The sequence below is a fragment of the Miniopterus schreibersii genome (assembly GCF_964146895.1).
Source record: "Miniopterus schreibersii genome assembly, chromosome: 9".
Lineage (NCBI taxonomy): Eukaryota > Metazoa > Chordata > Mammalia > Chiroptera > Miniopteridae > Miniopterus > Miniopterus schreibersii.
Genome location: NC_138118.1, coordinates 3,942,861 through 3,956,343, shown reverse-complemented (window position 1 = coordinate 3,956,343; position 13,483 = coordinate 3,942,861). Strand labels below are relative to the sequence as shown.

The following is a 13,483-nucleotide window of genomic DNA, read 5'->3' as shown; positions in this document are numbered from 1 at the left end:
TGCTTTGATGATAATTGTACTTGAGTCAGAAATAGGAATCACCTTAACAGCTGGTCCTGTTACCTACATGCTGTTAGAAATACTGGAACCAAAATTACTTTTGGCAGATAGTGATCCAAATGCATATTGTCTATTCCTAATAATTCATAATTAGGTCAGTTTTTGGGGTTTTTTTGTTTTCCAGTAAATTTTTGGATTCTGACTTGAATATTGGAATTTTCTAGCCTATTTTACTTCCCTGTTCTGTAGGTATTTATTCCGGCTTATATTTTTTATTTTTCTATTATGTTTCAGGTATTATAAGCCATCGCAGGCACCTGCTAAGTGAAGTGGAGGGTGTGTACTTGTGTAAGATGGGAGGTCTGTGATGAGGGATGTTGATGGTTTCGCTCCATTGTTGGGAAGTAACTGATGGGTGGGTAGTGTAACAGCTGACATTGCAGAGATGCTCAGAGGAGGGAGAAAAGTTTTGACAATGCCAAGGTCAGAAGGTTTCATGAACTAGTAGAGTTTGTGAATCTCAAAGGATGACTGTAGATAGCAGAAAAGAAGGGAAGTTTTGCTAGCAGGAGGTTAGGTGGGAAGTGGCACCTTCAGAGGACAGGCTTTGGTAGCTCAAGTAGCTCTGTAAGAACTGGATGACTTGGGCAGTTTAACTGGCTTAGGTAAAGGAAGCTGCCAGGTTATGGTGAATCTTGAAAATCAGGTGAGTTTGTACTTTTTTTTTTTAAGTCATAGACCCATAGAGATAAATACATGGCTTGAGAATTAACGACTTGTAAACAAATTTAAGGAGGATTGCCCTGGCCGGTTTGACTCAGTGGTAAGAGCGTCGGCCTGTGGACTGAAGGGTCTTGGGTTCAGTTCCAGTCAAGGGCACGTGCCTGGGTTGTAGGCTTATCCCCAGCCCCAGTCAGGGTGCATGTGGGAGGCAACTAATCGATGTCCCTCTCTCTCTCTCCCACTCCCTCTGAAAAGCAATGGGAAAAATATCCTTGGGTGAAGATTTTTTAAAAAAAAAAAAGCAAAGCGGAGAAATTACAAGGCTAAGCAACCAAAACAAGGATTTATAGAAAGAAAGCAGATGTAAAGAAATAAATAAATTAAAGAACAAATGAAATAAGGATACAGTTATGAAAATTAATAAATTCCAGACTGGTTCTTTAAAAAAACTAATTAATAGACAAGCTTTTGGCAAAACTAATTACAAAGAAAGTATTTAAAGTAAGGCTTTTTTTTTTTTTTTTTTTTAAGAGAAGACAACAATTGGTCAGCGTACTTGAAAACTTCACCTAAATGAACAGTTTTCTAGAAGTACATACATATATCTATGGGGGGGAGGGTAGATTATATAATTCACAGTGTGTGACACATTGCTCATCCTCATAAAAACCTTGTACTCAAGGTGGGTTAGAAACCTCAGTGTGCAAATCAGATTTAAAAGAAAGTACCATGCCAAAATTGGAACCCTCCAAATGATCGGAGGCAGGGTCTATCAACAAGAGAATGGGTAAGTTATTGCCCGTCTGTGCTATGTCGTATATTGCGTACAGCTGTAGCTGTCACATCTTAAGTGACAAAAGCATATGTACATGTTACAATTTGTGTAATCTAAAGTTTGAAAACATCAAATAATTTCATATGTAGTAGCACAGTAAAATGGAAAAACATCCATAGAAGTGGTAGATACCAAATCGTGGGGACCTTTGGAACGGAGGGGAGTGGGCGAGGGAGCGGAGCGGACGCAGTAATAACCTCAGGCACCGTCTGTGCCACCCCGTCTCCTAAGGTTCCCTCTGTATTGGAAACATTTACTAAAAAGATTCATTGTTTTAAGCCGTAGTTCTTTGATTACTACTAAGGTTGAGGAATTCGGTGGGGGGAATTGGCCACTAATACATTTTTTTTTTTAGCTTTTGGGTTTTCTGTTGGAATACCTTGAGCAGGTGTCTGTAGAGATTAATTTTTTCCATATCGTTTTAAGTCCTGTCCCATTTTTAAAGATTAGTTATCTGTCAGTTTAAGATATTTTTACTAAACTATTTTCAAGTTTTCAGGATAAGTATTTACAACTTTGCTCAAAATGGCCTTCTCCGAACTGAGAGAGGTAGGAAAATAATCTTGTGTATTTTCTTTGTTTTATGGTTTCAGTTTGTATATTTTCTTTATTTGTAAATTAGTATTTTGGAATGTGGATTATTTTTTGAAATCTCCTCTTGCCATGTTATTTATTGAATAATCTATCTTTCCCCACTGGCTTGAAATATCTTTATGTACTAAGCTCTTAAAATATACCAGAATATTCTCTTTTATTGGTATCTCTGTCTGAATCAGTATCAGTGTCTTTCTGTTGATTTCATCCAAGTGAAACACATGCCAATGCACTAAAACAGTACTAAAGGTTCTAACAAAGCAGTGGTTCTCCGCCTCACCCACCCCATTCCCGTCTCTGCACCGCCCCCTCCCCAGAGGCGGCTGTCTTAGGCTTTGGCTGTGTCTTCTGGTTTTTGGGTTTTTTACACGTCTCCGTGATTCTCAGTAGTGCGTGTGTACTGCTCTTGGGGCCCATCGTTTCGGACACCTGTGACTCTGTTGGAATAAGAGGACTTGGTCTCCTGCCTGCTGTTCCTCTGCTTTCCATTCTCCGGCCTCAGAGTGTGGCTTTGTTTAAGTCCACTTACGTGTGCTTCTGGAAATAGAGCTAAGCGTCGTAGTAGACTGGTTGTAAGCTTTTCGTTTTTACTGAAGCAGATAACTGCGACTTTCCCCTGTACCTGTTGCCTTTTCCTACACTTGGGACAGTTTCCTCAAGAGTCTCATTAGATGGCCTAGAAGGTCCGGTGTTTTCTTGGCGACCCTCCTCCTCCCCCCGGCTGGCTGCTCGTGAGGCCTGTGGACAAGCTTGTGAATGGGGCCGGTTCACTTTTAGCTTTATTGGGATGTGAGTCATGGGGTCTCTTCTCCACTCCAGTTTCCAGCAGGCTTTATTGCTGCATTGGAAATGTACTATGTGAAGTATTTTATAAGAAAATACATTCGTATTGATCACTGTTCTCATTGACGGTGCATGTTGATGTCCTTAACTTTTCTCCAAGTCACGTTTATAACTACTGCACGAGTGTTCACCAGTCAAACCAAGCGCGAGGGGCTGGCGTCCCCCCTTCTAAATCGAAAAAGGGGCAGACGCCTGGGGGAGCGCAGTTTGTCGGCTTGGAATTATACAAACGACTTAAAGAATTTTTGAAGAATTACTTGACAAATCTTCTTAAGGTAAGACATTTGACATATATACTGAACATTTCTAACAATGTAAAAAAGATAGTTAAGTAATAAATCTAACTTCAGTGCTAAATCTCTCACTGTCATCTGTTTGTTGTTTTCATCACTGATATTTGCATGAGGGTGTTTTGCTAATTTGTTAAATTAGAAATTTTCAATACCCTTACCCCATAGTAGTACACTCGCCTTAAATTACTAACCATTTTGTGATTTGGTTAGAAGTTGATGAACTTTTTAATCTAAAACATATAATTATGAATTTGAATGACCTATGTCGTGTTGGAACCCAGTGTGCTGTTCTGAATCAATGTGTGCAGGATCGTGAGGCTTTCCAGCCTTTGCTCATCATGTTTTCCGATGTGAATCTTGCTCTACACACGATTATGTGGTACATCCCAGAACTGCGGTGAAGTTGTGCCCTCGGCTGGGATGGGTTTCACTAGCCCGCCTGTTGCCTTCAAGTGTGGGTTCCTCCTGCTCCGAGCCTCTCGCTTGGGCGGCGATGGACTTTTTCCCCTTCACCTTCTGCCTTTTTCTTCCCCAGTCTCCATCCTCTGTAGCAAAGGCAGTGTGATGCCTTCCATCCGGCCACAGGATGGGCCAGTGGCTCCTGCATCTGGTGCTACACCTATTGCATAGAGTGAGTGAAGACATCTCAACTCTCTACTCCAGGAATTGGCATTCTGTGTAATTATTTTTGAAGACTTTTTATTTACACAGATAACAGGCAAAAATTTCAGCATACTCCAAAATTGTGGGTTTTTTAAAATGTATTTTACAAGCTAATTGGAAACTTTTAAACATTCCAGGAGACTAGCTGATTGGCCACAGGTTGTGACTTGTGCCCTTTTGTGTCCCCTAAACCGTTCTCATGTCTTGCGGAAGCCACTGTGCCCTCCTTTTTACTCACGACACTTTGTACCGTGAGCACCAGAATTACTCTTTAGTATAAAGTAAGGAGCCGTAGTTTGTGTTGTGTAAAAGTGTTGATAGCCATGCTATCAGTGAGATTTTTGCCTTTTAAAAAAGGTCATTTACTGCGATCCAGAATAGCTTAGCTTTACATTTCATTTCTTACGATTTAAATTTAAAAGTGTGGTTGTATTACGATATGTTTAGGTTTTCATGGGGCTGTTGGATCGCTGTAGACCATACATTGTGGGGCTGTTTCCATGAGGACCCCGAGCCTGAGCTCAGAGTCCAGGCTCACCCAGGGCCTTGATTCACGCTCATGCCCAGGCCAAGCTCCCTCCCTCTGGCCCTGCCTCGAGTCCTGTACCCAACATCCCGATTCTGCCACCTCATGCACAGTGTTGAAGGCTCACGCTCCATAGATACCATTAATATCTAAAAAAAATTCAAGTTAGCTTCCTTCATATAAAAATTGGTGGGTTAGCCAATAATTGTGGTTAACGCAGTTTCCTCATGAGGCCTCGTTAAAAAAGAAACAGTCTACCTATCATTATACTTATTTTTTACCAAAATGTAGCACTTGAAATTTTTATAATTTTAAGTAAATTAAGTGGAGGAAGATGAATTTAAAAAATAAATGGTATTGGCTCGTGGTGTAAATTGTGAACAGGACTTGTTAGTTACTTTTTTAACAGAGAAAATACCAAAAGGATGATTTTGAGGTGAATTCCTATTTAACAAAAAGGGATTACCCTCATATTCTAAAATTCAGGGTTCTTTTTATGAGTGTATATGTACATTTAACACCATGAAAAAAGTGGCAGTTTGAGATGAAAGAATTTTTAATAAAATCTTCTTCAGTCTAGTCCTCACGAGCCATATCCTTGTGAGGATTCAAACTAGTGAGTATGTTTTTGTATGCAAAATAATTGAAAGAACCCATTCAGAACTGCAGCCGCCGGTGCTTTTAGTGCAGTAGACTTGTTTTAGTTAGCAGCTTTTACCGTGTGGCACGGTAGTCACCTTTAAAGCTGTGGCTCCCTTGTTTTCAGGATGGAGAGGACTTGATGGATGAGAGTGTGCTGAAGTTCTACACTCAGCAGTGGGAAGATTACCGGTTCTCCAGCAAAGTTCTCAATGGAATTTGTGCCTACCTCAATAGACATTGGGTTCGCCGTGAGTGTGACGAAGGACGGAAAGGAATATATGAAATCTACTCTGTAAGACTTCTTAGAGCACCTTCCAGCTGTGTGCCTTCTGAGTGATGCTTCCTCTTCTCAGGGGATCTAGGCAAATGTTAAGCTGTTTTCAGAATAGTTGGCTAATTCCCTTGTTTTAATATATCAGTGAATGACCCTTAGTTTGTGGCAAGAAGGGAGAGACGGGTGAGTAAGTCGGAGTTCTAAAATGTAACCTGCACCCTTCTGCGTTTGCTTATTAAAAGTTGCCTCTTCATTTATTTGACCAGCCACTGGGTTTCGCCTGAACTGCCCCATTTAGCACTGAAAGCCCGAGACCTGGCAGAGTCAGGCCAATCGGGGCCTTTCGCAACACTCCTCCCCGGGGCCTGGGAAACTGCTTCCCAGAGAGGACTGGGAAGTCCCTCTCCCCTCACTTTACAGGGTAACATGATATCCGGAATGATTGTTGTAGAGTTTTAAATTGAGGGGGTTCTTTTTAAGACTGCATGAAAATAAATTTTGAAAAGGCGAAATTTTGAATTGTTAGATCTCCTTCATGCATATGTTTCTTCAGTCAAGGAAGTTTTTGGTAGGCCCACTGGTTTTCAAAGTGTGAACCCCACACCTGCAGCATCACCTCACCTGGGAACTTGTTAGGAGTGCTGGTTATTGAGCCTCAGCCTAGACTTCATTAGAAACTCTGGAGCTGGCCCGGAGTCTGTTTTGCAAACTCTCTGATGCAGTCGAATTTGAGACCCTGTTGTGACGCATTGGCGGGAGGACTCAGAGCAGCACAGCCTTTCTGTTGATGGTGGGCTGTTGGATACACACACACAACCCCATAGAACCAGCGGTGTGAAAATGTCAAGTTCTACACAGTGAGATTAGCTCTGTGTCTGAGAATGTTGTGTAAAAGTTTAAAACTTTAAAAAATTATCTTCATTAAGTGTGTCATTGGGTCAAAAATTAAATGTGGCTCAGGGAATAATTGTATAGATTGCATCCATGGTTCCCTTTAAGCTGATACGTACGTGCTTCTTAAATCCCAATATCTTCATCTTAGTTATAAAGTGTGAGCTGGTGAACAGCTGTGCTGGGTGCCTCTTGGAGTTGCTGACTCTGGAAAGTAGCTCTGATTTCATCGTGGTGACAGATTTTACCAACTTACAATCAAGAACCATTGATCAGTGTAACCTGGGGTTCTAGCTCTTTCCTGTGACCTCAGTCTCAGAAAACCACAGTGAAAGTGCAGATGTCTTATACTTCTCCTGTTTCTCTTCATCCAGCTGGCGTTGGTGACTTGGAGAGATTGTCTATTCAGGCCCTTGAACAAACAGGTACTGCGTGTCTGCGTGTGCACGCTCCCTCTGACTCCCCACAGGCCTCGTTTCCTCGCCACTGTCCCCTGTCCTGTGGGACATCTCCAGGGTGTCTCATCTTGCATTGTTTAATGGACTTAAATGTTTGAGAGCTAGGTAGTAACAGTACACACTGTCGCCTGTAATCTACACATCTTTTTTATGTCCCTTCTGAAGGTAACCAATGCTGTTTTAAAACTGATTGAAAAGGAAAGAAACGGTGAAACCATCAATACGAGACTGATTAGTGGAGTTGTCCAGTCTTACGGTAAACAGCTTTCCTCTAATGTATGCAGAGTTCTCATATTGAATGTCAGTTACAGCAGTATTCCCACAGATTCCTTTAAAAATGCTTTAGTATCATCAGGAATACTGTCAGCATTTACAGCGGCTCTCGTAATTCTCTTTAAGTCAGTGTGATTCTATTTGATGTTACCCATCGTAAAGTCCGATCCTTGTATCTTAAGGAAATTTTTATGTAATGAACATTTGAATTTTTTTTTTTTCTGGTCTCCTGCTGAATTAATTACTGGATATATAATATGACAGTGTAATTAATGGAGCTGAGTTATAACCAGAAATTTATATCAGCTTGAAAAATTGAGATTGAGAAACCAATAAAGTAATACAATGTTTTAAAAATAGGTATTTTTTAAAGTTTAAAATTAGTAATTTATATTATTTCTACACTTTCAGGAAATATAAAAGTTTTCTAAATAAACTTCATGATAACTTTGAAGCATGCCTGGCCATGGGTCAGAATTACTTCCTTTTGCATGTCTAAGGGTGTTTATTTTTTTGTTTTGTGGAACAGTGTACTTTAATACTGGTGGATACCAGACTTTATGTCCTGCCATTTCACATTTACCTTTTAAGCATAACTTAAACTGGATGCTACACCTAAGTATATTCTGTAAAATATTTTAAAAATGAGGTAATTGAAATACAGTTCATATTTCTTTCCAGTGGAGTTGGGGCTGAATGAAGATGATGCATTTGCAAAAGGCCCTACGTTAACTGTGTATAAAGAATCCTTTGAATCTCAGTTTTTGGCTGACACGGAGAGATTTTATACCAGAGAGAGTACTGAATTCTTGCAGCAGAACCCAGTTACTGAATACATGAAAAAGGTGAGCTTACTACAGTGTGTAACTGCAGCGCGGGGAAAGGTGAGCTTACCTACGGCGCCCTAAGTGGACTTCAGTGAAACATGCTGCTGGAGGAATTCCCTTGAGAATGTTATGTGCATCCTTCCTCAGAATCCCTTCCTGGGCAGTGTCACTGTGTCTCTAGCAGGTGCACATGCCTCTCATTGGCCAAGGAGCTATTGGAAATTAATATAATGATCACAACTCAGTGCTGTCTTCACTGTCCTAAGGAGAGAACCATAACAGCTATGTGACTTGTGTGCTTTGCACTGTCTCCCACTCGACGTCCAGTGGGAGCCACAGTCCCACCATGTCAAGAAAAAATACGTTTTGAACAAATAGTCTCAAATTTATAGACTTTTAACCTTCGCTTTTTTGCTTATAAAGCAACCCTTAATAATCGGTGACACAGGCTTCCAGTCTGTTAGAGGAGAGCCCTCCTCATGCCACAGGACCCAGTCCTTGCGCAGGAGGTCGGGAGGGGCCTGGGTCATGAGCCTCCTCTGTCCCGGGAGAGGTTATGCTGAGGTTCTGGGGTGGTTGTTCCTTTTCTCGTTCTTGGGGACCCCGGGGTCCTAGATTTATGCTCTGAGGAACAACCAGGTTGGGAGTCAGCAAACTTTCTATGAGGGACCACATAGGAGATGTTGTAGACTTTGGGCAGCTTGTGGTCCCCTGCAGCTGTGGTGCAGAAGCAGCCATGGCAACCTGCACACAGATGGGTGTGGCCGTGGTCCAGTCAGACTTGACTGACTGACCCGCAGGGTTTGTTCTGACCAAGACATGCAAGGAGATTTGCAGGGAGTCTGGGGCCAAAGGTGTCCACTGTGTGCTCTGCCCCTGTGCTGTGTTCCTGGGAGAGCACGTGGACTGCAGAATCGTTTTTTCTGCACACAGATAGGAAATTAGTAAGTCAGCTTAGGAAGAGCCACAGCTCCCTTTCTAACCTCATGAAGTCCTGCCCACCAGTTTGTCGTGTTCTCAGTGTTTCCCATAGGAGGGAGGGGTTATAAGTGGCCCTTCAACGTTGAAATTGAAAGTCCTTGACAGACAAATTTCTGATATCTCAAAACCCACAAAAATGGAACTCTTCCAAAGTATTCTTCTTGGAATCGTAGTAGTTCATTGTGTGTATTTGTGGGTTAAGTCAGCTTTTGTGTGCTGACCTGGAGCCTAACCAGCTGGTTCAGAGTTTGAAACAGCTGCCTGCAGATGGACTTTTGAAACATAATCTGTTTTGAATCTTGTCTGTGATTTCATGTTAGTTTGGCAGTGTAGTTTTTATAAGTACATTTTTTATTGAACTCTAATATTTATGGTGAGTCTTTTTAAATGGCACATGTTTTTAAAGTGGGGCCATTTGTCAGTCAAGGTGTGAATCCACAGCGGGGTGAGTCTGTATTTCCATGGGCTTCGTCATGGACCACGGTCCTACCAGTCACTTGCCCCAGTGCATTGAAATCAGCTCTTTAGGCCAAGGCTACATGAGCACTCCCACAGCAGGGCATCTGCTTTTAAAATCAGGTGTGGAACCAGTGGCCACTTGAAGAGCAAAGGTTTGTAGTGGCCTAGGTGTCTTCAGCCCACCATGGGCCTGCCTCCCAGGGAGCAGCACACTTCAAGAGGATTTCTTTCTAGAGGGGCTAGAGCTTTGGTCCAGACGTGATTGGATTTATCAAACATGACTTCCATCGTATTCAGGAAGTCCTTATGCACAGAATCCATGAGCATAAAGTTGGAAGTAACCATGGGAACAGTTCTGCTCTTACCTGCACAGAGCCTTGCATCTCAAAATCAGGCTATGAGTCTAGTTTTAATTCCCCCTCCACCATTTACCAGGGGTTGACCTTAACCTTCTGTTTCTCAGGTTCTTTGTAAGATGGGAAGAGTTAGCTATTATAAATATACATGTTGTATTTGGCAAAGAGCAGCATGGTGTGTTTGTTATAACACCTGTCATTGATCAGAACCTCCATGTGTCTGAGCGTCTATGACGCCACAGGAAAAGGGTGGCACATTTTATTCAGTGACTTAAGGAGAGATTGTCTTTATATTACAATGTGCTAATACTGAGATAAGCATGAACCTCAAGAAATCAGTATTCTGCTTTCTGCAGCCAACTTGGACTCGATGTCCACATTCCCTGGGGGTCTCTGTCCCCTTTTCTATGTTGTTAGAAGTATTGGAGTGGAAACAACGGAGGGACTTTGGCTTCTCTTTCTAAGGCAGCTTCAGTGAGTGAGCAGCCCTGAGCCACATCAGTGTTTTCACATATTTTGCTGTCTCATGTCACTGAGACTGAGCTACAAAAATATCTCTATGACTCTTCTAGGTTTCTAATGTCATAAGAAAAAACTTTAAAAATAAAATATGCCTTATATATTAAGGATGTTGACCTTTTGATGCATACTACAGATACTTTTAAGTTTACTGTTAACAGGTAACTATTTAGAATATAATGGCTCTAACTTCTGTAGTTTAAGCAGTTGTCCCATTGTCATTAATTCTTGGCAGGTGCCAGTTCTGCCTGATTGGTTGACTCTTGGATGTTTATTCTTCCAGTTGAATTTTTCCAGATTTCTTCAAAATTATGCCAGATTTAAAAATCATATGGTGACTGTTGGCATTTCTATAGTTCTTTGTCTCTTTACAGATCACCTGAGTAATTTCAGGTGATCATTGAAATACCTTTTTTGCTTTAATAGTTTAGTGGTTCCCCGGTGACACTTTACAGCATACATATTTCTGGTATGATGTAAAATATCTGGCTTTTATTAAATTGCTGCTCTGTTCGTTTGTATCTTTGGTTTCTTTTCTTTCTTGAAGGGAAATGTAAGAAATTGAGATGTATAAGTAACCCAGATTTCAGAGGCTCGTATTTAGTGATTGGCAAGAAATTGTCCATCTTTTTCTTATATTTTAAAAAATTTAATTACTAATAATTTCCATGTTGTCATTTCAAGGATATTTCTACTCCAAGTAGCTTTCAGTGAAAGGTAGTGGTATTTGGTCTTCTACATATGGGAAGGGCCCATGAGTTTCTCAAAGTGTCTGATAGAGGTATTGCCCCCAAAGGTGAAACACCATGTAAGGAAGGAAATTGGTCATGGTAACCTCGCTGAGTCACTTAAAAAGGAGTTTGAAGGGGAAATACATATGCAGAGAAAATGGAGCACATCAGTGACCCTTTACATATGGCTGGCATTCACCCTGAAATCAAAGAACCTCTGCCCCTTTTTTCTTAGATTGTATTTTATTAGAGCAGGTTTGTGAGTTTAATTTGCCATTTTCGTGTAGCAGTTCTTTTCAAATGGATGCAGACCACTCACTTGAATTCCCCCTGCAGGCAGAGGCCCGGCTGCTGGAGGAGCAGCGGCGCGTGCAGGTCTACCTTCACGAGAGCACGCAGGACGAGCTGGCGAGGAAGTGCGAGCAGGTGCTCATCGAGAAGCACCTGGAGATTTTCCACACGGAGTTTCAGAACCTGCTGGATGCTGACAAAAACGAAGGTGAGCCGCTGCGACTCAACCTGTGGGTGTTTATTACCATCTGCGGTTTGAAGGTGGAGTTCTGGACTCCGAGTTAACAGCATTGCCAGCATCGGTCAGGTTTTAAGGTTAACGTGTTGGTGTCTCCCTTATTGGGTATTGATTGCGGACCTCTGGGGAGGGTTTTGGGTATGATTTTGGGGAAGAACTCCCCCCCCCCCCGTTTAATTTGAAATCTAACGTGTTCCGCAACTTTAGCATTAAATGATACCCCCCTCATTTGCTTCTTGAATATTTTTCTTTTGAAAATGCTTGAAGATGAAAAGGCAGTGCGTTGCTTTGTCTTTTTCTTACTCTCCCATGCTTTACTGGGGTGTGTGTGTTGGGAGCTCAATAAGAGATTGATTTGGGGATTTGGGGTTTTTCTTCTTTGGCCCTCATAAACTAACCATACGCCATACATATCATAAATGAGGAATTTGGGGGCCCTTTTGCACTTCATTTGTTTGTATAGTTGAGATGGCTATTTGTGTCTCCTAACTTATTTTTTACAATAAATTTGTGAGTGCCTATTATGTGCCAGGCATAAACTTTATTGCCATGACGTTCCTGATAAAAAGATCTTTTTCTCTGTTATGTTAGTGGATTCTCATAGTCAGGGGAAAATAAAACTTAGATGAATGCATGGCTTCGTTGTTACTGTTAGCTAAATATGCATATGTTAAATACAAAATACTTTATTGTAATTAAGTCTAAAAACATGGTTATCTTATTTCAGGGTCTCCTTCATGTCAGTATAAACACATGCTTGGTGGGGTGGACGTGCAGTTTGTCTCAGTGCGTAAAGATGGTCCTCCTTCTTTCAGATCTGGGTCGCATGTATAATCTTGTATCTCGAATCCAGGATGGCCTAGGAGAACTGAAAAAACTTCTGGAGACACACATTCATAATCAGGGTCTTGCAGCAATTGAAAAGTGTGGAGAAGCTGCTTTAAATGTGAGTACTATTTAACTGAAATGCGGTGGGGCTAACCATCCCACGTGTGAACTGTGGGTGTGTGCGGTGTCTTCATTCACAAGTCCAGGTGGTAAGTTTCACTAGGCTCCCAGAGAGAACCTCATGTAGCTCTTTAAAGACAGTTCACAGTGCAGTTAACACCTCCAGAAATTTCTCCGGCACTTTTTAGGCATTCGGGATGTCAAGATTCTTCCCCAGAAAGAACAGTCTGAGGCCCCCTAGAAGATCTGCTCTGGCACTCGCAGGCCACGGGCTGCGCCTTTCGGGAACTTTGACCCGAGGGCTGCTCTCGGGTTGAGGGTCACGGCTGTTTGCCCTGGAGAGGCCCAGGGATGTGGAGCATTGCTCACCCACCCACCCCGCGGCAGGAGGAGCATCGAGTAGTCCTGCCGCGTTCCCTGTGATTCGCGTGGGGAGTGTCACGTGTTTCTGAGACAGATGTGTTGTCCCTGCTGTGAGCTGTAACTCTGACAGTGTTGGGAGAGCTGACAGAGAAGGGCAGCTTCCAGAACATTGTTGGTGCTTATGTCTGGGTCAGAGAACCTAATCTCCGGTTCTACCGTGTTCAGTTATTTGGACCATACTGTCTTCAACACGCTTCTAAAACCGTGGTGCTCCTGCTGTCTTCGGAAGATTCCTTTTCTGCTTTTAATTACGGGGGTTGTTGCCTCATCTGTGAATTACTAGGGCGGTGAACGTAAACCCCTTCTTCCAGGTTTATAAAATAATTAATTTTGCAATTAGAGGATAGAAGGGAACTGGCTGAGTGGTGTGTTTTGTGGGAAAGATCTCCGGGTTTCAGTATAAGCTTAAGAATGAAGTCCCCACCCTGGGACACAGGTGGTGTGTTGGTGGAGCTGTCGGGTGTCAATCCCAGCCCCTCGGACGGACGGGACTCCTGCGAGCAGCTTTCCTGTCTGTGTGTTTAGAAAGAAATGAAATGCTGATAGTGACTACTTTAAAAATACTTGTACTTATTAATTCCATGTACATAAGTGCTCAGCAGTGATGACTGTAGTTTTTATGATTGTAAACAGTTTTAATTTTAAAAACTGTTTTTCTTACATCTTGATGTTTCTTATTTCCAAACCAAATGTTC

General features: G+C 42.0%; 1 protein-coding gene across 7 annotated transcripts in view; it reads left to right on the top strand.

Moving 5' to 3' along the window:
- Positions 1–13,483, top strand: part of CUL1 (cullin 1) — a 65,198-nt gene that overhangs the window by 34,495 nt on the left and 17,220 nt on the right. For 6 of the 7 annotated variants that reach the window (XM_081147222.1, XM_081147220.1, XM_081147219.1 and 3 more), the window contains exons 3-9: positions 3,096–3,270; positions 5,244–5,411; positions 6,659–6,709; positions 6,908–6,998; positions 7,697–7,860; positions 11,225–11,387; positions 12,233–12,363. In XM_081147222.1, coding sequence (XP_081003348.1) covers positions 3,096–3,270; positions 5,244–5,411; positions 6,659–6,709; positions 6,908–6,998; positions 7,697–7,860; positions 11,225–11,387; positions 12,233–12,363 — 943 coding nt within the window. Of the gene's footprint in view, positions 1–3,095; positions 3,271–3,830; positions 3,920–5,243; positions 5,412–6,658; positions 6,710–6,907; positions 6,999–7,696; positions 7,861–11,224; positions 11,388–12,232; positions 12,364–13,483 lie in introns of those variants that run through there. The other variant, XM_081147224.1, reaches the window with a different exon arrangement.